General features: G+C 40.8%; 2 protein-coding genes and 1 long non-coding RNA gene across 7 annotated transcripts in view; 1 reads left to right on the forward strand and 2 right to left on the reverse strand.

The window, feature by feature from the left end:
• The window catches only part of DLG5 (discs large MAGUK scaffold protein 5), a 109,309-nt gene extending 103,932 nt beyond the window's left edge, over nucleotides 1–5,377 (reverse strand). For 2 of the 5 annotated variants that reach the window (XM_040562729.1, XM_040562727.1), the window contains exon 1: nucleotides 816–1,694. In XM_040562729.1, coding sequence (XP_040418663.1) covers nucleotides 816–1,119 — 304 coding nt within the window. In that variant the 5' untranslated portion in view covers nucleotides 1,120–1,694. Of the gene's footprint in view, nucleotides 1–548; nucleotides 716–815; nucleotides 1,695–5,292 lie in introns of those variants that run through there. The other 3 variants (XM_040562730.1, XM_040562728.1, XM_040562731.1) reach the window with 3 other exon arrangements.
• On the forward strand, nucleotides 814–5,343 carry LOC121072785. Its single transcript, XR_005821388.1, has 5 exons — nucleotides 814–879; nucleotides 2,328–2,414; nucleotides 2,542–2,693; nucleotides 3,274–3,426; nucleotides 4,533–5,343. It is a non-coding gene; the product is annotated as an uncharacterized LOC121072785 (long non-coding RNA).
• A 9,950-nt stretch (nucleotides 5,378–15,327) lies between the features above and the next one.
• The window catches only part of POLR3A (RNA polymerase III subunit A), a 36,155-nt gene continuing 26,696 nt past the window's right edge, over nucleotides 15,328–24,786 (reverse strand). Inside the window, 8 exon segments of the mRNA XM_040562733.1 lie at nucleotides 15,328–15,908; nucleotides 18,889–19,021; nucleotides 20,454–20,585; nucleotides 20,930–21,094; nucleotides 21,747–21,911; nucleotides 22,395–22,487; nucleotides 22,594–22,687; nucleotides 23,360–23,530. Of these exon segments, the coding sequence (XP_040418667.1) occupies nucleotides 15,760–15,908; nucleotides 18,889–19,021; nucleotides 20,454–20,585; nucleotides 20,930–21,094; nucleotides 21,747–21,911; nucleotides 22,395–22,487; nucleotides 22,594–22,687; nucleotides 23,360–23,530 (1,102 nt within the window). The 3' untranslated portion in view covers nucleotides 15,328–15,759.

Below are 24,786 nucleotides of genomic sequence, written 5' to 3' on the forward strand. Positions count from 1 at the left end.
ACAACAGCATAACTCAACTAGGGGCAGATCACACAGTGCAAATGCGCATACAAGCACCATTTTCCTAACAGAAGCAGCTCTGAAGAGTTATAATTTCTTGACCAAGTCCTATAGCCTGTAAGGGTCAGGAAACCCTCCCAGAGCAGTTCCTTATGTAAACAGGTAGTCACCCTGCAATTCCCAGAACTGGTAACAACAGAAAAAAAAAAAACAACGCTCTTCTTAATCACTCTGCTTGTACGCACACTACAAGAGGATGCCTGCACACCGCTTGGACAAACAGATATTCATTTATCTACAGATTTAAACACATATTTATTATTTAGTTCAATTTCAGTATTTCTCATCTAGAAACACTGCTGGACTTGAGAATTACCACCTCTTTTTTTTGTTGTTGTTTTGCTTTTCTTCTGAAGCTTGATATCGTCCCAATAAAAGCAGACTGTGGCATGCAGAGGGGAGGAAAGTGAAGACCCCTGGGCCACACCCCAGCTTCCGAGGGAGGTTCACGCTGAACTCCTCTCACCTGGACGTGCAGTTACACCCACCTCTTCTCCTCTCTAAGCTCATCCACGAGCCACAACACCACAGCCCGCAACAACCGCGGGACCCCCCGCAGCAGAGCGCCCGAGGAGCCTGAGCACCCTATACTCTACCCGGAGCAGCCGGCGGAGCAGGACCCCCGGGCTCGTCCCCACCTCCAGCCCCGAAGGACCCGCTCTGCCCGGCGGGGCTGGGCGGGGGCAGCCGCTCGCCCTCCTTCTTCCTCCTCCTCCTCCTCCCGGCGCCGTGCGCGCGCCCCCCGCCCCGCTCACCCGCCGTCTCCTCCGCCGCTGTCGGCGCCCCGGGGACGCCGTTGAGGTAGAGGATGGAGAGCAGGTGGGGCTGCGTCTTCTCCAGGGCCACCCGCAGGTCCTGGAAGTGGTCCCGCTCCTTGGCCAGCAGCAGGGCGATGAGCAGCTCGGCCTTGCCGCCGCCCGCCGCCTCCAGGTCGCGCAGGTCGCGGGGGCCGAGGGCGCCGGCGGCCTCCAGCAGCTCCACCACCTTGTCCACCTCGGTCATGGCCTGCGCCAGGCTCTGGCGGCACTGGGCGAGCAGCTCCTTGTGCTTCGGCTCCATGGCGGCCGACGGCCAAACTTCGCCCCCCGGCCCCGGGAAGGCGCCGCCGCCGCCGCCGAACTTCGTCCCGGGGAAGCGGCGCCGGGCCGGGGCCGGGCCGGGCCGGGCCGGGCCGAGGGCGGCTCTGGCACTGCCTCCCTGCGGCGCACGGGGGTCGGCCGCTCCTCGTCCTCCTGCAGCCGGCGCCCCCCGGGCGGCGAGACAACTTCTCCTTCTTCTTCTTCCCCTCCTCCTGCCGCTGCCCCCCGGGAAAAGGGCAGGGGGAGCCACGGGAGGGGGTCGCTGCTGCTGCTACCGCCGCCTCCCGGGCAGCCGGCACCCCCGCCTGCTGCGGGGCGGCGCAGCCAACTTCTCTGCCCCGCTCGCTGCAGGCCACACGGCCCCAGGGCCGCGGGGCGAGGAGGAGGAGGAGTGGTGGCGGCGGAGGAGGGGGGAGACGGCCTCAGCTCCAAGCGCCTCCTTTCATTCGCGGCCGCCCGCAGCCATGTTGGTTGCACAAGGCTGCCGCCTGCGCCCAGACGGGGCTGCGGCAGCGCATGGCGCCGCCTGCCCGCTCCTCGCCGCCCGCCGCCACCAGGCGCCACGGCCGTCCCGTCCCCGGCCGAGCACCGCCCGCCGCTCGGGGGGTCCCCGCCGGCCGCCGGGGGGTAGCGGAGGGGGGCGCGGAGGCGGGGCGCGGGCGGGGCAGGGCCCGAGCCGCGGCTCCGGGAGGACTCCGGCAGGAGGCGGGCGGCCGCGGGTAGCGCTCTGCGCCCGGAGGGGGCAGCACAGGGCACTCGCAGGTCCGGGGGGGCCGCCCCGCACCGGGCCCGAGGCCGTGAGGGCGGCAGCGGCGAGACAAAGGCCCCGCTGCGGGCCGGGGGTTGCCGGCGGCCCCGCCCGTGCGGGACGCGCACCGCCATCTCGTGGGACCGCCGCCGCGCTGCAGCCCTGAGGGCTCCCGGTGCCGAGCCTGGTTCCTGAGGGGGTAGGAGGCCCGGTATCCCAGCAAAACATACCCCAGAAGCGCCTGGTTTGACCAAAAAGCACGAAATTGTACCGCCCCGGTTGGAGCTTGGTCCGTGAGGAAGTACAAAAATCAGAGTTTTCAAACAATAGATGTAAATACTACGTGTATAGATGTAAATATTATAAATGTATACATGTAGGTATGTATAAATGGCTCATCTTCCTCCAAATGTGATTGCATCTGTTTCATAAATCACCAGAGACCAGGTAATTTTCCAATATCCCCTTCTCGGCAGCTGTGGGATGCAACAGTTTCGCAAAGAACGAGTAACAGCGTGTGTCTGAAGGTAAGCAGCCTGCAACGAATCAATAGCACCTTCATTTCCAAACAACGAGGGAACAGACTGCAGAACAACCACAACCACTCATAATCTGAAATTGATGCTTTATATGAAAGACCCTCTTGCCTTGTAGGTATGCTTCTGAGGTCCTTCAAAGATAATGGTGGCACTAATGACATGGCAGGGTGTTACCAGTAATTGTGTTATCCCCAGGAACAACTGAACTGGTCTGAAAGTCAGACTCCTGGCCAAATAACTGTATTCTACAGAGCTGGAGTCAGTGAGGTACAATGGGAAACAATTGTTTGTTAAATTTTCTAATAACACACTGATTCAGAGAACTCAGGTGCTGCACCCTGTTTCAAGTTATATTACATAGTTCAACGGATGAAGATGGTGTCTCTCAGATGTGAAAACAGCCTTGGGTTATGCGCATAATCATCATATGAATTCCAGTGCTGTTCTTAGAGGAGGCAGATACAGAGTAAAGGGATTTGGGGATTTTTCTCTGCCTTGAAGGTCATTATTCAAAGCAATCCTCTTGATACTTGACAATATGCCATGGTTTTGAAACAAGTTTTTTCATGTTTCATCCATTGTTACTTATGCTCTTGTAGATTCCTTTCTTCTAATTTTGCATCCCTGTTTGTCTTAGGAAGACTTTTACTAAGCAACATATACAGAGATTAGCTGTGTTGGCTAACAACTGATGTTGCAATACCTGCACACCATGTTCTTCCTAGATCACTTGATTTTATCTGAAAATATGCCTATTCCTCTCCCACAAACTTTAGCCTGTAAAGCAGTGGTACATGACAAAAATACTAATTAATCCTGATCTACATGCATTTTTGTTTCAACTCAGCAAAAAGAAGCAGACGGGAGTGAAACCAGTGGTAAGAGGTAAGCTCTACCCGGGGTCACCCAGACAAGACAGACAGCAGTCACAAGGGTTGCTACGGCAGTATCCTTTTGTGCCCGCAAGGATGAGAATCATGTCACTGGCATCTTTCATGAGGTACATACTCTAGAAGACTGAATACTGAATAAAGATTGCACAAATTATTTGGCTATTTCACAGTTTTTAAGTATGAGATTTTATAAACTCAACAGCCCTGTAACAGTAGGGTTGTGTTGCACATGTAGTTCTGTAGTTTCCTGTTAGAAGAAGGAAGCATACCACCAAGTGCCATCACAGGGCATTTAGAATCAGAGCCACGCTTTAGATCTATGAAGCAGTCCTCTGCTCTTTAAATTAAAGACTGATCCTAGATTTTTGTCCTCTGCCTGACTCAGGCCTGGGGTAGATAGATGCTGGCTGCGGGAGGCTGCAGTAGCAGAGTAACAGCAGCTTAACAGACACCTCCACTCCCTTTCTGAAGTCCAGAGAGAGGTGCATCTTCACAAGCATTTACTCAGACAATTTACTCCTGCCTTTCCCAAATGCATGTCTTGGTCCTCTGCTTTCTCTTCCAAATGGAACAGTCTTCTGAGCCTGCAATGCCTGCCTCGCCTTTTTTTCTTTCAGATCCTTGGCAGAAAATCCATGTCTCTGCCTTGCAAAGAATATACAAGAATTTACCCTGTATTTATCACAGTTCCCAAAGACAGAAAGGTTTATTTCTTACTTGAAACTAACAAAAGCAAGGATTTTTTTTAATATGTAATTAAAATATGCTCTGTAATTAAAAGCTGTGCCAGGGGATGTCATGGGTGTTTGTGTAAAATTGGATTCAAGACAACCTGACAAAGTAACAGAAAAAGAAGATCATTAGATTTTCTAAGCTGCAGATTTGTAAACTAGGCTACTGGGAATGTATGCTTTGGGCATTAGAAAAAGCCACTGACCTTCAGGGAGCATAGTCGACCAGCAATACCTTTAGTCAGGAGTAAAATAATTGTTCTTTTGGAATTTCAGGGTAAGCAGCAAAAAATTAGGGTGTAGAAACAGTGTCGTGTAGTAGGCAATCCAGTAGTTAGTCATACTAACCACATGTACATGTCCAGGTTTTTATTCATTCCTGAGTTGCCTATACAGTTTAAGAAAGATTTAGGGGACAGAACAGGCATATAGAGGTGGAAATGGGGTTAATATTTTGATTCAATATTGTATCTTCCTTACAGAAAGAAGTACAGAAACACTAGTGTTGCACTAGTGTTGCCTTGCGGAAATGAAGTACTCAAATACAGAGTTTGAAAAATCAAGTAGGATGCCTTCTTGGTAAATAAGCGTCTGTGAAACTTCCCTCTCTAGATTGACAATGGGAGCAGAAAAGGGCTTTTATGCACTTTTCTTGCAGAACTGGGAGGACAGTATCATCCTCAACACAAGCATTGTTTCAGCAATTCAGAGTCTTGGAGCTGAGGACTATTTTTGTTTTTAGTCCATGCAACTCAGTGTGGTATACAAAATCCCAACAAACTCCACAAGATTAACTGTGGAGTTATATTTATATAAATATATGTATGTATATATGCTCATAGTAAGCAAGCCCTTGAAAACGTTAAGAATAAAGAACAGCAGGAGCAGGAATCAACCTGTAGTACAAGACAATTTTTGTTTCCATACCTGTCAGTACACCTTTTTTATTATGCTATCATTATCACGCTTGTGTATGCAAACTCAGCACATTTCCTGAAATACAATGTTCTGTCATACATTCACATTAGAAACTAAGAAGAGATTCAAGTTAATGCAACCTAGCACAGTTCTCACTATAAAAGCGTATCTTCCATAAAGATTAGAAAAATTTAGATGGAAACTAAGGTGATTCTGAGCATCATGACAATGACATGGAAAAGGGAAAAATGAAAGGAGAGGATAGAGGAAGACAAGAAAGAGAAGGAAAGATAGGAAAAAGAACAGCAGAAAAGAGAAGCCTACCTGTTTTCAAGATGGCTTTCTGTGCTGTAATATAAAACATTGCACCCGCAATGACAGAGACTGTACCCAGTGACTGTTCTTCTTCATTGCAAATTCTTTACTTCCCAAAGACATTAGGTAATGACATTTATATTGCACATTAGTGATCCACATACTGAGTGACACTATTGTGTTATTTTAGCTTGGGCTTTTCTGATAAGACATCCTTTGGAAACATCCAGGCTTTAAAACAGATTTCTTATACTCACTTTAATAGGTCTTACTATAGTCTTTCAGTGCCAAAAATACCTGTCACTCAGTCTCAAATACTTCATCCTTCTCTCCATCTACCTGCTACTGCTGCCTGAGTCCCAGCAGCAGCTTTGCTGCTAGAATTACACTGGCGAATCTCCTCAATATCATCAGTCTAAGCTATCAGAAAGTTTAATGCCCAAAAGGAGAGGATTTACTTGAAGACTAGGATTTTTTTTTCTTATATATAAATACGCGGGAGACATTTCATGTCCTCTGTAGTTTCAGAGCCCTTCGGATTCAGGTCTTCAAGCTTCATTGGCAGCCATGTAAGCTAGAAGCATAGTTTGGTAATGAAAGCTAAGCTTCTCACATACTCATGTGACTCAGGGAACCCAGAGTTTAGAGACAAATATTGAGAGAGTTACAGTAAGTTAAAGGAAGCTGACAACACTGTGTGGAGCCTGGGAAGGAAGATTATATATTCTCCCAGTAGGAGAAATAGAAGCGATTATAGAGGTGAGATTAGAGCCGTCTAGATACAAAGTAAACAAAGATTTTGTAATAGGCATTAAATGGAACAATAGCAGTTAAGCAGTTCTCAATGGGAGTGTATTGTTCCAGACTGGTATAACTGGAAGACAATAAATTAGTGCTTTGATGATAGGAAGGCGCTGGTTTAATGGTCCAGCAGATCAAAAGGCCCCGTTTACCCATTAAAAGGAAAGAGACGGGTATGTATATAGTGTCTCTGCTCTGCCCAGGCCAAGTATTTCAGCTGGCAGCAGCACCTGCAGGCAGGGGCTCTGTCTGGAAGCACCCAACCCCCTGGCTCTGCTGCTGGAGCCGCAGCCTGAGGGAGCTGCTGTTGTCCAGCTCACAGACACACAAGGGTCACCGGTCTTCCTAAAAATGTGTGACCTTGAGCTACAGCAAATGGGTTAGCACCTTCTTCAGAGAATTCCTAAGGCAGACTGCATGAAGTAAAGCAAACCAAAGCTTTACATTGCTTTTTCTGTAGCCTTAAAATCTATCAGTTCTTTCATCTTGCACTGCATTGGGCAGCTTTCAGATGGTGATTATATGGGTATATTTCTTCTCTGGGCAGGGGTTGAACTGGTAATTCAGATTAAAATGAAGAAGATCTGAAAGTTTCCTCAGTCAGCTTCCATAGAAACAAACTACCCTGTCTGCTGAAGGTTTTTAACATTCCTGGAGCTGTTGAAAAAGGAAAAGCAAATCAAAATGATTTGCTCTATGTAAGCAACTAAAAATTTACCTACTAGAAGAAAAGGCCTTCCTCTGGGGCAGGATACCTGCTAGGAGGGGTCTTGGCGGTTGATGGATGGGAGGGAAAAGGCATGGGGAGGTACACCAGCTGTTCCTGGGATGCACATATACACGGTTGCTGCGATTTCTTAGAAAATTGCTTCCAGAAACTGTCAGCAAAAGGAAACTTGCAATGCTACAGGTTCACCTGGCAACGCTGCAGGGCTACAAGAATTGCATCTTCCTTAGGGAAGACACCCAGCACACACGAGATATCTCAAGTACCAGTCTGTCCAGAACAGGACTAGGGGCAACTAGATTTTCTTTAGGAGGCTGGGCTAACTTGTGACTTGCTTACCTCCACCTACAAGCCAGCGGATCTTAAACATTCTCTTTTTAAGGCTGTTGCTCGTACTTGGCTATTGGTTTAGTTCCTAGGACGGTTTTCAATTCAAGTAAATACAGGCTATACCAGTCATTTGCTTTTATTTCTTTTTGCGCCAACAGGGAGATAAAAAGCAAACAAGTGCCCTCAGCATCCCTAGGTATTATCTATGAACAAGCCGTGCACAAGCTGATCATTCTTAAGAAAAACTTCAGTTGAAGGTAGACAGCTGTCATGGTAAAAACAACTGAGTTCATCTTTGTTCTGTTTCAAGATCTTCCTTGTTTTCCTGTCAAGTCTTTTGGCTGTTACAGCAATGAATGTTTTCAAATTGCATTTAGATCTAAAAAAGGCATCTTCCCATTCATTTTAAAAGGCTTTGGTTCATGTCTTGTTCATTATCCACAAAAGTACACACATTTTATTCTACCAGTAGAAAACATAATATATTTAAAAAGTGCCACATGAAAGAAAGAGAAGTTGTTTGGTTAGAATACAATTCATGTCAGACATTAGTCCGATGGGTACAGAAAGAACGCAACCCAACTCATGGTGCCTAGCAGGCAGAAATGACAAAGCAGAGATTTAGAAGTACTTACAGGCAGAATGCTTGCAGAGCCACATCGGAAACATTGCCTGAGAAGCATGAAGATGCACGCTTACAGATTGGGAACATGGGGCAGCGCTTCCATTGTGGGTTGGCTGGGGTCACAGATAGACTTGAGGAAAAAAGGCTCTGGCTGCTCATTAAAAGCCAATAATCCCTGAAAGACCCAGGGTGCTCCAGGTGTCTCTAGTCCAAGCCCAAAGAGGTCCCTGAGGGAATGGAGACAGATATGCATGCAATTTCAGTTCTCTGGGGTTTTCTAGATTCTGTGCAACAGCTGAATTTTCACAGGATTTATCTAGGTAAATACTGCATAAATTTCATATGCTTGCAATTTGAAAATAAGCTTTTAATTTTTGCATAATAGGATATTCTTTGTGGGGTTGAGAACCCAGAGAGAAACCCTCGTACAACTTCCTACAGTCAGCTTGCTCAGACAAAGCAGGCTATGGTCCAAGATGCAACTAAAGATGGAGGAGTGTTCAGCATTACAAAAACACTTGACCTTCCTAAATCCAGTTCTGAAAACATTAACTAACATGAAACCAAGTCACTCCCAAGTCACACTCTATTTTTTGACGGAAAAGGAGCACAGACTCTGAGCCAGTCTACATGCCTTGGCAGGGATGGGAAAGCCACCAGAGACTTTCAAAGACTTCCAGAATGAAATAATGTCTTAGCTTGGCACAGTGGCAGCTCCGTTACCAACTTCCAAACGGTTTGGTCATCCAGTTTAAACTGAGCTACAAATCTTAAGCACAACTGTATTTTTCCATCTCTCACAAAACAAATCTATAAATTAAAAATTCAACAGTTCATGGTCATTAATATTTTTCAAAGACAAGTGCCGTAACAGTAATTTAGAACTTAAATTAATGCAAATGCTTAGTTCTGTTAGAACTGAACAATGTTTTATCTCTAATCCCCTCTTTCTGGAGGAGAATAAATACGTTGAGCTGGAAGTCAGAGGATCTGCCACTGCGGACTTGTCATTGGGCAGCTAGAAAAATGCAGAAAAAAATCCTCATTGTTTAATACTATTGAGAGAGAGAGAGAGAGGTCACACACCTCCATACCAAATGAAAAATAACAGAATATATAGACAGTGTCCCTAAATACGCAGAAACATCTGAGACATAGTCCTGAGCAGCATGTGAAGCTTTAAAAAGGATGTAGGTTAAAATGATTCTTCCTGAATCATGTCTGCAGTGATGCTGTTTAGAAAAATGTTATGCAACTGTTTGAAATTTATAGAGATGCATTGACTGGAAGGGAGTTGATGGACATAAATATATAAAGCACATATATCAAAGCTCATCCGGTTCTGCTAAGTTAGAGAGAGTTCTTTAATTGGTTTCCAGGGGACTCAGATTAAGCTCCAACTTGGAAATAAAACTACCATGCAAAAGAGAACTGAATTAAGAAGTCTTTATCCAACTCTGCTAGGGATATTCCACAAAGGATAAATACACTTCATCAGTAAGGCAAGCCAAATATTATCTTTTTTACCACGGGCTATTTGTACTGTTATATTTTTTTTTGTTAACTCACCCTCAGAGCTGCCACCCCCGCTCCCACAAGGCTAGCAGCAGCACAGCAGCTCACTACTTTGTCCTTGCCTGTTCCCACTTCAGTCGGTGTCTGTCTTACATCTCACTTCAGGAAGAGCAACTTCTGGCCTTTCTCTGCTTTCTTTGGAAGATGAAAGAATTAAAAGAACAAAGAATTATACTCAGCAACTGCTAATCATATTTCTTAATCCAGACATCCTGGCAATAGGAACCTATCAAGAGAAGAAGATATACCCTTTACCAAATCTTCTGCATGGCATATAGCTTTCACAAACACATCCTTCACTCACCATGATGATCCTGTCATTTCCTTTCACAATCATGTTGCTGAGAAAAGACTATCATCATTTAGCAGTCTTTAGTAGATTAAAGTACAGAGAGCCTAAATGTTTCCCAAGGTCATGCTAGTGTGCGGCAGGAACAGCTGATTTCACATATGCCCAGTACCACACTCCTGCACTGAGCATCGCTGCTTCTTCTTCTTCTCTACAGAGTACATGTAAACACGAACAAGTGAAACAACCTTTGTGTCAGGTACACAGGAAGGAACAAAAACAAGACAGAGAAAAAATAAGTGGAAAATTCAACAGCTGAAGACTTTTCAGTAGTGACAGAATGCCACACCTAACAGGGATGCCTCGCCTTTCAGTTCAGAGCACAAACACATTTCCTTATATAACAAAGTCATCAGTTCAGAAGTTATTTGACCATAACCGTAATTTTGATGGCAGTACATTTCCACATCCAGATGTGCTGAGGAGGTGTTTTTTCCTCAAGTGATTTCATTATCCTCCAGGCAAAGGTTCACAGCAACCTCGCATGGCTGAGCTGAAGCCAGCCAATGGTACAGTATGGTTGATGTAGCACTGCTGCAGGGAAGCAGTGTCACCAGCAGTGACAGTCACCAAGGCCCAGAAGGAAGGAATAATCTATGTGAGAAACAAGGACAGGAAGAGAAAGAATAAACGTAAAGGGAAATTAGAAAATGCAGAACAGTGGCGTAAGTCAGAAGAATTACATATCTTCTTAAAACTTAAGTGTAGAGGAAGTCTCTAATGGAACTGCAAAATACTTGTATGAGCTGAAAACCTGGAAGATGGGCTTATGGGAAAGTGATCAAAAGTCTCATGGGCTTTCCAAATTACCTATACACATATACAAGAAACATTTTAATATCACTGCACTCAAAAAGTGCAGGAGTCAAGTAGCAAGCAGTGAAGCGTGTCCCTCCTAGGGCATGCACGAAAAAGGTCTCCTGCCCTCTGTGCCCTTCACTACCCCACTGCAGCGATACGGCCGAGCCCATTCCCACCACTCCAAAGACCAGCAGCAGTTGACAACAGCAACAGTGAATCTGACTGACTCAGAGAAAGCCTTACCTGTGACTGCACGTTGCTCAAGCTGAAGAACTTCATTCCTTAGGGAAAAAAAAAAAAAAAAAAAAAAAAAAAAAGACTTCAGGAAGCAACTCCTATATGAAGTAACAGAAAAAGTAATATCACAGGATTATAAGCAGGGATGAATCACACCACACTGCTAACCAATACTTCTCAGAAGTGAGCAAAACACTGAATAACAAATCAAGTCTAAGAACTTTTAAGTCTGACAGGCCTAATTCTGGCACTGTCTGGGACACCTGAAGTTTAACCACAGTGCAGTCTCACTACTGATTTTGCATTTCTTGGCAATTCTCTTTATTTTGTTTTTAAAATCTGCACAACGTAGTATTTAAAAAGGGGTGCATGCAGACAAAACAGCTCTATGTGTGGGAATATTAGCCAACCAAGACCCACTTTCACAAAAAGGAGAAATAAATAATCCAGATACCTGCTGCTTTCACAAGAGCTTCATTTCTGGTCGACAGTGTCTCCACCAGATGAAACATAGCCACCACGGAGGTGAAATGAACCTGGTATGAAGTCCAGTGGAGTATCCCAGCTTTCAGTAGACAATGAAAGCCAGCCACAGGGGTGCCTGCACATCCTCTGGTCTTTTATGTATGTCTTCGGACTCCTCAACACTACCCAGCTTCGCTATCAGCAAGCTCATAACGCTATGGTGGCAGACATACACTGCAAATCTCTATATGCACACGTATGTGTGTTTAATTTTACGTGGAAGTTTTCCTATTCAAACCTTAGCAAATTATTCACCTGATCTTCATAGATACTGTATCCTCTCTTCTAGTGGGAGCCATACCACCACTAGGAACTTAATTGATGTCATTTCCATATCGTGGCCTACCAGCAGGAGTTACAAGCTCTCATTGAGAAGACCCCATGAACTTAGTTACACATCTGAAAGGCACTAACAAAACAACAGCATCCCAGTAGGTTTCAGGAGTACAGGGGAAGTCATCTTACATAACTGCTGTTTTCAATTGTCAGTACACTCGGAAGACCACCTATTTTATATTGTTTTCAGTCCTAGACCTTGGTCTCTTGCATCTCTCAGCATCACCTTCAAGCATTAGTAATCCAGTCTTGTTTGGGAGCTCTGCAGCAGCTGCAGAATATGGAATGCTACCCAGCGAGCTGCCAAGGCTTCATCCTTTAGAGAAGCTCTTGCAGCTATTGTTTTAACACTTACAGAGACCAAACACGCTAGGGATTATTTAAACAGACTATAGAGACCAAATGCAGATTGTAACAAGCATTTCTGCACGGAAAGTGCTGCAACAGAAGACACCATCCACTTTCACAGTAGATATACTGCTCTCCCACTAGTAAAGAGCAGTTAGGTACTTCAGTTCCTTTGGGAATGATTACATCCCTCTATCTCAATGCCACATTTATTTTTTTAAAGCCAGATGGGGCAAGAGATAAGCAAGTCTTTACTTGATCATGAAAAAAAACATGTCTGAACTTCCTTCTCTCCTTACTTCCTTAGGGAAAGGTACTCTATTATCCTCCTTCCCCATGTATACAATTTTGCCAGTTTACCTTCCTTCTTGTAGTTCTATTTCTTAATCTAAAAACAAGAATTGCTACCCAAACTGATCTTTTCCTAAAGAAAAAAAACAAAACACTGCTCTCTAGTGGAAGATGATCATATGATCTAGTCATGCCTCACAAAATGCTTTATAGCTTTCATTTTATTATTTACAGAAAGCCTTCATTTTTACAAGCACTTACATTGAAGTAGCAGCACTGGTTGGTTTTATTTCATTCTTTCAGATTGTCCTGTGAGATTTAGGTATTTATTCTTTCTTAGAGATAATTTTGCTCTGCCAATCAAAGCTGTAACCACAAAGTGACCTGTACTTTTGCATTAAAATATTAATTTATTTTCTAATTTGATTCCTTATGATTTGTCTGTTCTTGGACAGTTTTCTGTTCTTAGTAGTGACAAGCTTTTCTAGGTCTCAATGCACAGCTGTAGCTAGCTATCTTGAAGATAGAACATTCATGAGTTATACTCACAGAAGAATTTAGGCACATAAATGGATAATACTAAAATCTTTATGCTGTATGCTATGGGCTTCTAAAGACATTCCTATCTGCAAGCACTGTGATACCAATAATACAAAATTGAGAACTGCCTATTGCAATGGCTACTTCAGACATTTTTTTTTCCTTCCTTTGATAAAGACGCTGCATAGATCCCAAACTGACATCACTTCAAAAGTACAGCAGTAGTATATGAAGCTATCATTAATGCCTCTTTCCAGCTACTAGAAGCTTCACTTTAGGAAACCTCATTAATTGTCAACTGTCTTAACTAAGCAGATGAGGGAGAGACAGGTCAGGTCACCCATAAATTAATTATGCACAAATTATAATGCATCAATAAACAAACACAAGGTTTTCATTTTTATCTTTGCCTCTTTTTATTGTCATAGTAAAGGCAATGATAACAGATGTAATTCACCAAATACTTAAGACGCACAGAAGAGTAAGCCCACCATTACACAGAAGAGTAAGCCCAGCTTCATTTCACTATATTTACAAAAGAAAACTAGGTGGTTACTCATGTCAGCACAAACCTCACCCGATTACAACCGTAGAAGAATCTCTATTCATAAAAACGCCAAGCTCTTTCATCAGAACTTCCCACGACAAAACAAAGTACTTATACATAGCAAAGCTTTATCGGCTTTCTCGCCATTTGGCCCCTACCTGTCTTATACTTGCATCTTTAAAGACAAATAAAGCTAGACTTGTATTAAGACTAACTCTTAGGTGGCAATCTCGCAGAGATTACAAAGAAATTTTAAATTTATTCTGAATTCTTTAATTATTGCAAGAGAGGTGGCAAAATCTATATGGCTTTCAGAGCAGGTACCAAATGCATTACATTCCCAACCTTTACCCTGGCAAAATCTAGGCAGAAGTATATTCTAGTATATCCTACAGAAAAAAAATATAAAAACATCTGAGAACAGCTATGTTGAATTTCACATCGTGCCTTCACTGCATAGAAGAATTAAAAACAAAACAAAACCCTAAGAACAATGGCACCCTCAACTTAAACCAACACGTTTTACATTCTCTTAATATAGCCTTACACTTTTCTTTTGGTTGCCACATGAAGACAAACTGCAGCACAAACTCATGGATTTTCAAATGCTAGATTATTCAGCAGCCAGCTTTTACTTTGTGAGTGCAACACTTCACTTCTCTTTGTTTCTCTCTAACCTTGACTCATAATATGAGCACATTCAATATCCAAATACTGCTGACAAGAAAAAGAACCAAGATATTTGCCCCCCACAGCGCTAGAGTAAATTTAAGCATGCCACTCTACAATAACTTAAAATGTATATTCATTCTGAAAACTAGTCTAATAGGATAAAGATGAAAATACCTGAATCAAATTATTTCAGGTCCATACATGAAAACAGCTTCTTTTTTATTCCTGCATTACGTATCAAAATAGAATTAAGTTGTTCCAATGACCCTGCTTACTTATGAAATTTCCCAAACTAAGCCTGCTCTAAGTTGCAGAGTCCAGCAGTATAACAACTGCTATAATATGAAAAACTATTTGAAAGTTGGAACATTATTCTAACAGTCTTCACAGAACTTAGTGAGAGCTTCACAATCTGCCACTTGTTGTAGGTATGTCCTAAACCAGAACCCTGGGGAAGAAAACCATTTCCTGAATAGTAACTTTGGATAAGGGAGAAATATTTTTTAAAAGTGAGCAAAGAGCAAATACTTCATATACTTTTAACAACACTCCTGAAGTTAACACAGGATGAATGAAATCAGAAACTCAGTTCTACTTTTCTTGAAGTACACTTCGTTCTTAGGAGCTGTGGAATGACCTCTGCAGCACCTGCTGAAATGCCTTTTCCTAACATGCAGTGCAACCTCACAGAATTCTCAGGCAGTTGTTTTTTTTATCAAATCTGAATTCAGAGTTGGTCTAATACTGAGTTAGGAAGAACTTCCATGCATTAACAGTAACGCAAATAACAAAAAATAAAGCAAGCTATCATACTGCACATATTTTATGGACTACTTGTAAATTACAGAAATATGTTTACACTACAAATGCCTACTCTTCACCTTCACCTTTAGCCAATATTACAGCTTCACTAAGTACACAATTCTCCCGGTCATCAATTTCCCAAAATTTCCTTCAGCCTCCAGAATTCATACAGCCAGTTCCCAGGAAATCATGAGCAAGTTGTGGATTATTTTCCCAAGCATTTGTGGATTTACCATGAGGTTTTAGCAATCCTGTTTGCCTATAAGAAGCTTTAGTTGCCTACAGAACCAGAACGCATGGCAACAGTAGCTTGACACTTGATATCCACCCACACAGAGCACAAGTTTCCAAGTACAGCACTTCCTTTCCTACAACATCATGTTTTAACACGCATTTCAGTTTTCCTTCACCCATACTACAAGAGTACCTGAAACAGAATTATTTCTCATCATGTGTTGTAGGCTAGGCATAGGTAATTTCTTAAGGAACAAAACAAAATAACCAAACAAAAAACAAAAACAAACCCAACACATATATGTTGTAACATACATTATATTCTGAACACTTTATTTTTTCTTCATAAGGCAGCAGAAAGTACATGTCAAAATTTCAGAACTTGACTTGTGGTGGTGATGAAACAAGCTTGCTTCCTATACAAACTAGCATTAACTAGCCTGGGAAGTCATTTTCATAAGGTACTGACAGTTTCAGGTCATTCCAAAGCATGTTACTACAGGAAGAAAACCATCAGCTGAAATCCACCTTAAATGTATTTCTACTCTCTGGTGCAGAGAAGCTTCTCGTATCAGAGTCTGTACAAACAACAGATGGTAAACAATCGGGCAACTCTTTTGCTAGTATTTCACCTACCAATTCAGTTATTGAGACACACAGCACTAATAAAACTCTTTCTTAAATTATGTTTTCTTGCTATTTCTTGTTTTTCTATCTGGTATTATACACGAGTGCTATGTAACAATTGGAATATGAAACTCATTATTATCAAATATCAGAGGCCTCCTAGGAGGTGTTGATTCTTTGTCTGCTTTGTGCAAAAGTTTAAAAAGTCCTGTTCCTATATTCATTGGAATTCCCATGATGATGCATTCAGAAACACCTAGGAAGGGAAAAAACAAAAACAAAAATAGACATGTTGAACAACCAAACAGTAAAGATTTACAAAACCCTTAATTATTTTAATTTGCCCATTCTGAACAACACGTTACCTATCACATCTCCTCGAACCTCACATTTGAAGGCCAAGGTCTCTTCACTAGATGAACTGAAATGTTATGGCTATCAGAATGTTAGCTCAATATATTATTTAATTGGTGCTACTGCTATTCTAGATAGCTAGAGAAAAAAATCAATCTAATCTAAACACCACCTCTAGCAATGAAAGAGCTCCAGAAAGTATTTTTTTTCCCAGAGAAGACATGTTCCATTTGGTGCCAACATAAGAAGTTACCACAGCAAAGTCACTTCATATTAATTTTTTAACTCAGTGCAAAGACTTCAGTCAAATCTGACCAAGCTCCCTTGAAACCCCTGCAATTTCCTGTGAAAGAGGTGTACTTACTATTTTAGTTTGGAATTTTTATTGATTTATTTATTGCATTTTCATTATTCAAAAAGTGCTTGGTTTGAACTCAAATACTTAGCCTGTCTATATTACTTTTCATAGCTACAAAATTTCACAGCAATGTGCTGACATATATTCCAAATACACTGATATATACAATTTTTCTAAAGAATATTCTATATTAGAAGTAAGCTACCAGATACCAGTGTTTTAACTTCTGCCTACAGTTACGATCCAAACAAAAATTTCACACATACTCAGGAACATGAGAATGCTGTCCTTCATATGAGCATTTAAAAAATAGCTACATCTATAAGCTATAAATAACAGTATATTTGAATGCACATCCTAGGATGAAAACTGATTTCCTTAAAGTTCTGGCAAGATTTGATTATTTCATTGTATGCAAGTGAAGATTCAGTATTTTCACTCTTAGTCCAGTGTTGCATTTCTACACGTTTTCCAGCATTATGCACTTAAAAAAAATTTGAATGTGTAATAGAAATCTTAGGTATTACTGTAAATTTAGTCCCACCTCTTATGCACCCTTATAGCATACATGTTGCAATGCATAAAGGAAACACCTTTCTAAAACTTAACTAAATAAAGCTTTCCTGGTTTTGCATAATAACGTTTCAAGGTAAGCCAGCCTCTGAACCATGTAAACAGCATTTAGATTTTGGGAATCCTTCTCCCGTGCCAATGCATTTATACCAGGAGCCCGTTCTTCCCACTTTCTTTTGCAGCATCTGGCAGTAGTCACATATAGCAGGAGATGTATAGACAGAACATGCTGCTGTAACAACCAAGAATGTTATATATGTGCTCAGCTTAAATTCTAGGAACCCATTCTGCCCACTGAAAGGTGGCATCAGCAACTTGCAGAAAAAAAACATGGTCTTCATGTACGTATGGCATGAATCAGCTTTGCCTATTTTTCTCAAAGGAAAAAAGGCCTCTTACAAGACGAGATATTCAAAAGCCACATTGTCTACAGCTACATCCAGACATTCTGGAGAATCACTGATTTGAAATGCCATTCACTTCTGCACCTATGCTGATATTGGGCACATACTCATTTTTCTTGGCCATGTTTATAAGTTTTCCTGCTCTGCAGATGCAAGAATGTGAGATTCTCTTTTCATAGCAATTCAAAGAGATAACTAGTGATGACCAGGTCAGGCAGCAGCACAGCAATTTTCCTTATAAGCAAGCCAGTAAGATCTCTTCTGTTTTGGGACACAGACAACCATTTTCTGTTTTGTCCACTCTGTTTCCTTACTTGAACTAAACCATCTATATAGAAGGCAACATGAAAGGATCTTTGGTTTCCCTATCATTCAAAACAGGATCTTACTAGGTCAGATGACTTCGAGTAAATACTTTTTTTCCCTCTGTCCAGGACACTATCATTCTGCCATAGGACTTTTGCTTTAACCATGGGCAGGATGATAAAAAGAATAAAATCCCACCCACATGGGATGCTGGACAGCCAGAAAGTGTCTGATTTAAAATGCAGACTAGTAATACAAACATTTCTAACAGATTCCACTGATTCAGAAAATATTCCGTCTACAAAGCACTGACTACACTTTTAAAAACCATCGAGAAATACACATACATTAGCAAACCTTAACCTAACACAATCATATTTTTATACTTCAGTAGCACCCAGAAACTCTAAATGAGTAGTTACTGCTCCAGGATTGTAGGCCTTAAACACTTGATGAAAAGCGTGAAAGATGTTTGACTTCTTTTCCCAGTTTAACTTACTAGATACACAATTGTTAACAAATAACTCCAAAAGGAGAATGAAATCTAGGAGAAGTGTTGTTAAAGGAGAGGAAGAATGAAACGAAACAGAAAATATTTCCATTCCAAATAATACGTAGCAGAAATGCAAAACTGAGACAAACGTTTATCAGATTCTTATCAGATTCCTTCATTACTTCAGTGAAAAGACAATTTAGTGGACATTAATGTTATCTCTAAAACTTAAAAAACACACATTTAGGAATAAATTTCTCAGGACAGGGACCATCTCTGTTCTGAGTACTGACAATATTCACCTATATTACCTGAAAAATAAATGTCTTCCTACTTCTCTGGAAACTTAAATATTAAGTGGGGTACTAGATTCCTTAGGTAGCTCTAGGTGTTGAAGATGCACAAACTTTTGTGATTGAAAAAGCATAACTACTGATAATGGGACAAATGTCCTGGTATTTCACTTATCTAAGTAGTGAGAGACAGAAAATCCACATAAATCCACGTCTACTTTAAGGAATGTAAGACAAATGTCCGACTGACTTCAAAATCTCTGACGGAGATTAGAAGTAGAGAAAAATCCACCAAACTTCTAGGATCAAGAAGTAAGCATCAGCCTCAGACCTGAAGTTTTTGACACTTCAGCTGAACAGAAATCTTAACGAGGCTAAAAAATCTAGTATGTGTTGAAGAGGTTTACAGCTGCTGCATGAGAACCTCAAACAGCAACAGAATTTGCAATACCTACCACAAACAGAATCCTTCTGTCCAAAGTAGGCAGCATCAAAGAGATGGTCTGCAGTCTTTTCAAAAGAAGCCAGCATCAACACACTTTCCTTCATTTTTGCCAGTCCAAACCTGGTAATACCCAGCACTTCACCCTTGAGTGATAGAGAAACCCAAAGAGACTCTCATAATAGTGGCTCAAGGTCACTTTACCAAGTTATACTTGGTGAAGAAGCAAATCAAGTTAACAACAGAAATGTGTTTTGCACATGAAAGAAGTAGTAAAGTACTGCCTATAATATAGCATTTTTGTAATAGGCTGCTTTACAGCTAAACATCCTGAAGGTTAGTAGTTCTGTAGTAACAGATACTTCAATAAACCAGAAGAGAACACTCATATACTACAGAACCAGTTATAACTGTTGTTAATATTCTTTCTTCAGAAAATATCTTATTAAGATTGACAGAAACATGGACATGAGAAAAACAGAGAGATCAGTTTGCTGCAGAGCCACAAACTTTTGTAGTCTCTCACACCAGTCCCATGAAAGCACTATACTCAAGCTACTGCCTATTGTCTACTGATAAATTTGATTTCAGCTGCCAGGAAATTACAGAACATGTTAAATCTTTATTTTTTCACTCTCCAGAAGAAAAAAAAAAAAGCTTCTCTTTTTAAACTAGCTTGGTGTATCTCTGCCCCTTTCTAACAAACATCCCAGTTATAACTGACTGCAGTTTTGTAGCACAAGTCAGAAGTACAGACAAAAGAATGCATGCATGCTAGAAGTCCAACAAGTGTAAAACAGTGTACTCCGATGCCCTTTTTCCTCATTGTGTGGCAGCTGTGCACAGCCAGCCCTAGGGACTATTGCAGCTCAGTACAAAGCCCTACAGTTTCGGGAAAAGTCTGTACTCCTCCATCCATTTTACCCAAATTAAACCCTTGACCTCTGGCAAACAACAGCAGAAAAACTGGACTTCACTAAGTGTACTTAAATAAACCTTTTTAAAAAAACAACCAACCCCATCCCCCCTCCAAAAAAAAAAAAAAAAAAAAGACACCACACCACCAATATTTCAGATGCAAAGGAAGAAAAAAAAAGTTAATAAAGAATGGATAAGATATTTTTCTTAACAAGTTCTGGAAGCCTGTTCATACTCTAAACGTAATCTGATTCTATCTAATGTCTGTATTCTTAGGCTCATCTACACAGTGCAGCTGCTATGAACCACACCCCATGTGGTTTTCTGCACAGCAAGCCTTAAATTGCATGGATGGTTATTGAGACAGTTGATTTTCATCCGGCTATTTTTAAGCTTCAAGATTTTGAATATGAAACTATGATTCTCTACTCCTTATATCAACTTGTCTTCTATCAAAATAGAACTTTCATCCGCCCTCCAAGAACCAGATAAATCATTTTTGTTTGATACACAATCAACAGTATTTGGTTTGTACTACTTAAAATTCTTTACATCTGTAACTGAGTTCCATCTCCCTAGCTAACCTGTTCTTCTCAAAAATGGTAAAATTAATTTGTGTAAGCAGGTCAATGTAACATTGAAAAAAAGCACTGTACGAACCTTGTAAGTCATTAGATCAGACAGTAACATAACATGTCTCCTGTCAATGCTCATACCATGGTTCACCATTGTATACTGAATCTCATTGATAATGGTGGTCCGAGCAGCTTCAATTCCTAGTGTTTTTTCTACCTGCAAGAGAGATCACATAGACTTCATGAACAACCTTGGAGCACATATGTTCCTGGAACAAATACCATCTGATGTCAGATAACACTCCATTTCCATTATTATCGTTTTGGATTTCTTTGTTTTAAAAGTATTTATAGAAAAAGCTTTCAAGTGAAGTCCACTGCCAGCCAAGTTATTCTCTTGTGTTAATGTATTCTGACAACTATTAGTGAAATCAGGCTTGATTAGATATAAATTGTGGCATCTGAGCACAAACAAGCACTTGTAATCAAGATTCTACTGGAGAAAAACAAAACAAACCAAAACAACAACAACAAAACACACAATAACCATTTAAACATTACCTCGTAAGTGTTGTTAGAAGATGTTTTTGTTCCTTTCACTCCATGAGTAGCCATAACAGCTCGCAGATTATCACCTTCAACTAGAAGTTTGTATTTTTCCTTACCACTTTGTTCATCAATATGGATGACAGCTCGGGAAACCTCTGGTATACCTTGCACTACAACCTTCACAAAACAAAAACCCAAATAACTTTGATGCATACAGTAATGCAGTATAAAGGACTGACCCTAATCAGTATTCCAACTGATTTTGAAGCTTCACTCTTTGGAGTAGATAGTGAATTAAGATACATATGAAATCAGATTTCACTATTAAATACGCCAGTACAAACGTGATCTTCACACTGTACTATTAACCTTACATTTTATATTTCATTCCATATATCCTCACATTCAGACGTCTCTCTCAATAGTAGGTCCACACAATTGAAAGTGCATCCTGCCAACAGTTAGGTTCATTCATCACTACTTTTAAAAGCAAAAAGTAGACAGTTCTCACGTAAAGCTGCAAAAACATCAGATACTGCCAATGTGGTTCAATTCTAGATGGACCTACAGGAAGATAATCAGTTCATACATTTACAGCTGCTGCACTCAGAATGCTTCAATAAGTGTTGTAAATGAAGGCTATGTACTGAGGCTTCTTTTTTATTTAAACACTTAGTGACTAAGTCTTAGTTCAACTGCACAGCAGTACAAAATGTACTCACATTACCTTCAATCTTGTCAATACTGACAATAAATACTTCATCTTCCCACTATAAAACCCCAAATTATTATTACCGAACACCTCCTAAGATAGAGTCTTTGTTTTTACCTTTGGTAATTCTTCTTTCAGGGACTGCAGTACATAATACATTGAACTCTTGCTATTTTCACGAGGGGTCACACATACAACTGCTTCTCCATGGACAGCAACATCCCCAGGCTTCACTCTGAGTTTAGATATGCAAATAGAGTAGCGCACAGTCTCTGCATTCACCTGGGGCGAGAGTCAGTCAGCAAACATCTAGATATCTCTCAACACATGTAAATGTGCTCAAAGACATGCAGCAGTCAATATTTCTGCTCTTTCAACAGAAAATCAAAAGTGGAATGTAGAAAAAACCAACATAAAACCAATTACTCTTAAAAGTTATATGACATACCATCCTATGCTGAAGGTACATACAGGTTTGTATGTTCCTAACAGACAGACAAGAATATTCATTCTTGTCTTGAGAATGACACCAAGAAATTAATTCACATTCTAATCTCCAAATAGAGGAAAAAGTTATCTGCTTTACAAGTTAAAAAAAAAAGTAAAACAAACAAACACAACAGATGTAATATTGGCACAGGACATCCTTGGTTTTCTTTCTATTTTCAGTTTCACAGGTCTGATGATTTTTGTTTCTGTGCAAGGAGTAAAAGACCTTCTGGATCCTTCCTAAAGCACATTCTGATTAAGAGCTCAAAAACCCACCTCTAATCTCAGTAGTCTAATGCGCTCTAGAGACAGCTTCACTAGGATGAAACAATCATCTGGAAGAAACACTTCTTCAATATATTCTGAGATCTTAAAAAGATAAGGGCAAAATAGTTAGCATGTGAAAATGGTTAAAATGCCCTATACTGGCTAACATTTACATTTAAGGCATTACCAATAATACATTTTTTCCTACCTCTCCTAATAAAGTTTTCTCAATTCTTCCTTTAACCAGACGGGCAAAATCAGGATCATCATCTTTGTCCAACTGTGCTGTTATAATAGGTGTGCTACAAAGAATAAACACGCAAGAAAACAGAGTTAGGAAATTGCTATACTAGATTACAGATAGCAATTGGAATTACAGCTTGCCTTATGAAGCTAATCACATTATCTAGAGCAACATTTAAACAAAAATAGGAAAACCTTCAGCTTCCTCAGTTACGTTGAAGAAAGTTATCGTTTATGTACTGCAGGACGGCAAAAATAAGCAAACACAAGAGAGATTGTAATAATACAATAGTGACTATTTTGATGACCTACAGAACTCCAGTATTGTTTAAGAATACCTCCAGTATATCCAGGTAGTTTCGGCTACCACTAAACAATGGTAAGCTTCGTAATATGAGAGATGCCTAACACAGTATTATAATTAATTAACAAGTTCAGCTAATTTAATTTTCAGAAAAAAAAAAACTCACAACAACAACCTAAAAAAAAGCACAAAACATTTCTAATTTCAGCCTTTAAATCATCACTTAGTTGTACTGAAGCTAGGTTCTTCTCATTCGGGTGGTGTTCCATGGATTCAATGTCATCTAGCATGTTACCGACAACAGGGAAATGCTATCACATATAAATCCCAGAAATCAGAATCTTAAAAATACATCAGGTTTCACTGAGGCAAAGAGGAAAGAAAAAAAATGCTTCAAAAATGAAAACCAAACCCACAATGTTAGTACCTAATTGCCTTTGAAGCATTAATAATTTCTTTGATTCTTGGCACACCCAAAGTAATGTTCATGGAAGCAACCCCTGCAAAATGGAAAGTCTTCAGCGTCATCTGTGTGCCAGGCTCGCCAATACTCTGTGCACAAAGGGCTCCTACCGCAGAACCAGGCTCCATCTGTGCCCTGAGAAAGAAATGGTCTCATAAAAAATACAGGAAGATTCTGAACTCAGCAAGGCTTGCAATCATACACAAGCAAAGAAAGCAACTCTTCTGGTAGACATAAGGGAAGTGTATTACTTTTTAGAGAAGTTAAAAGATCACCAATACTCAAAGACACTGCTCTCATTCAAGGCAAGAGCATGCCTTGTTATATACACATTCCACAGCCCCACAATAACATCCCTAACAGAAAAGATTAAATGCTTGTCCCCTCCTCCTCAAAACCATCAAGCAGTAAATTCTGGGTTTGCCATTCAGGGAACTCCCCTACATTAATATTTCCAAAATTCCCCTTTATGTTTTGAAGCAGAACAGACCTTTACCAAATATTCTTCAATGAATTATTATGCAGGCTGCTTCTAATCAGAGCAAAATCCAGATATTACTGCTTTCTTGTTTCCAGCTAATTCTTAAGCCACATTACTTGCTTCCCCATGAAGTTATGCACGTAATGGGCTCAGTCCCACATTTGCCTCTTCCTAAAATTTCTGTTCCTTGAAAACTGGTTGTCATTACAGGATAGAAAATGAAGGCGGCTACACTATATCATGAGATCTCTAAATGGTTTACAATTCTTCCCTACAATTTTCTTCAGATCCTGCAGTTAGCATTCTTAAGCTCACAAAGAGCGTGATGTGATTAGCTTTCCTAGAGCAAACACAACCTCTGAACTTAAAGCACAATACCACAAAGATTGCTATTGATTTGAAACTGACCTATTCAGGTATTACTGCTCATGGTCTCTTTGGAGGTTTGCAAAAATCTCCTGCAAGAGGAGGAGGAAGGGAACATGTCTACCAGCAGGTATAAAAATGTTGCTATTTAAACAACATCCTATCTCCCTTCCAATCACATTGCTTTCGGTTTTTACCAGAATCTGCTGTCAAAATGCAATTTGTGGATATAACCGGTAAGGAAATATAGAAGAAAATTGTGCCTGCAGATATGACTAGGACTATTACAGAAGACAGGTGCCCAAATACAAGCAGATAGATTTCTACACTCAAGTCTCCTGATATAAAGATTAAAGAAATATAAAACATTTTTTTCTGCTATGTTACAGGAAACACAAAAAAGATAGTCATGAGAATCTTTAACAAAACAAATCTCATTAAGATTCAAGACAGAAAGATGAAAACTTCAGCTCTGTCAAACCTCAAGAACTGTCATACAAGGCTCACCTCTGCCTTAACAGTTCCACCTGTAGATGGTGATACT

Source organism: Cygnus olor, chromosome 7 (genome assembly GCF_009769625.2).
Source record: "Cygnus olor isolate bCygOlo1 chromosome 7, bCygOlo1.pri.v2, whole genome shotgun sequence".
Taxonomy (NCBI): Eukaryota; Metazoa; Chordata; class Aves; order Anseriformes; family Anatidae; genus Cygnus; species Cygnus olor.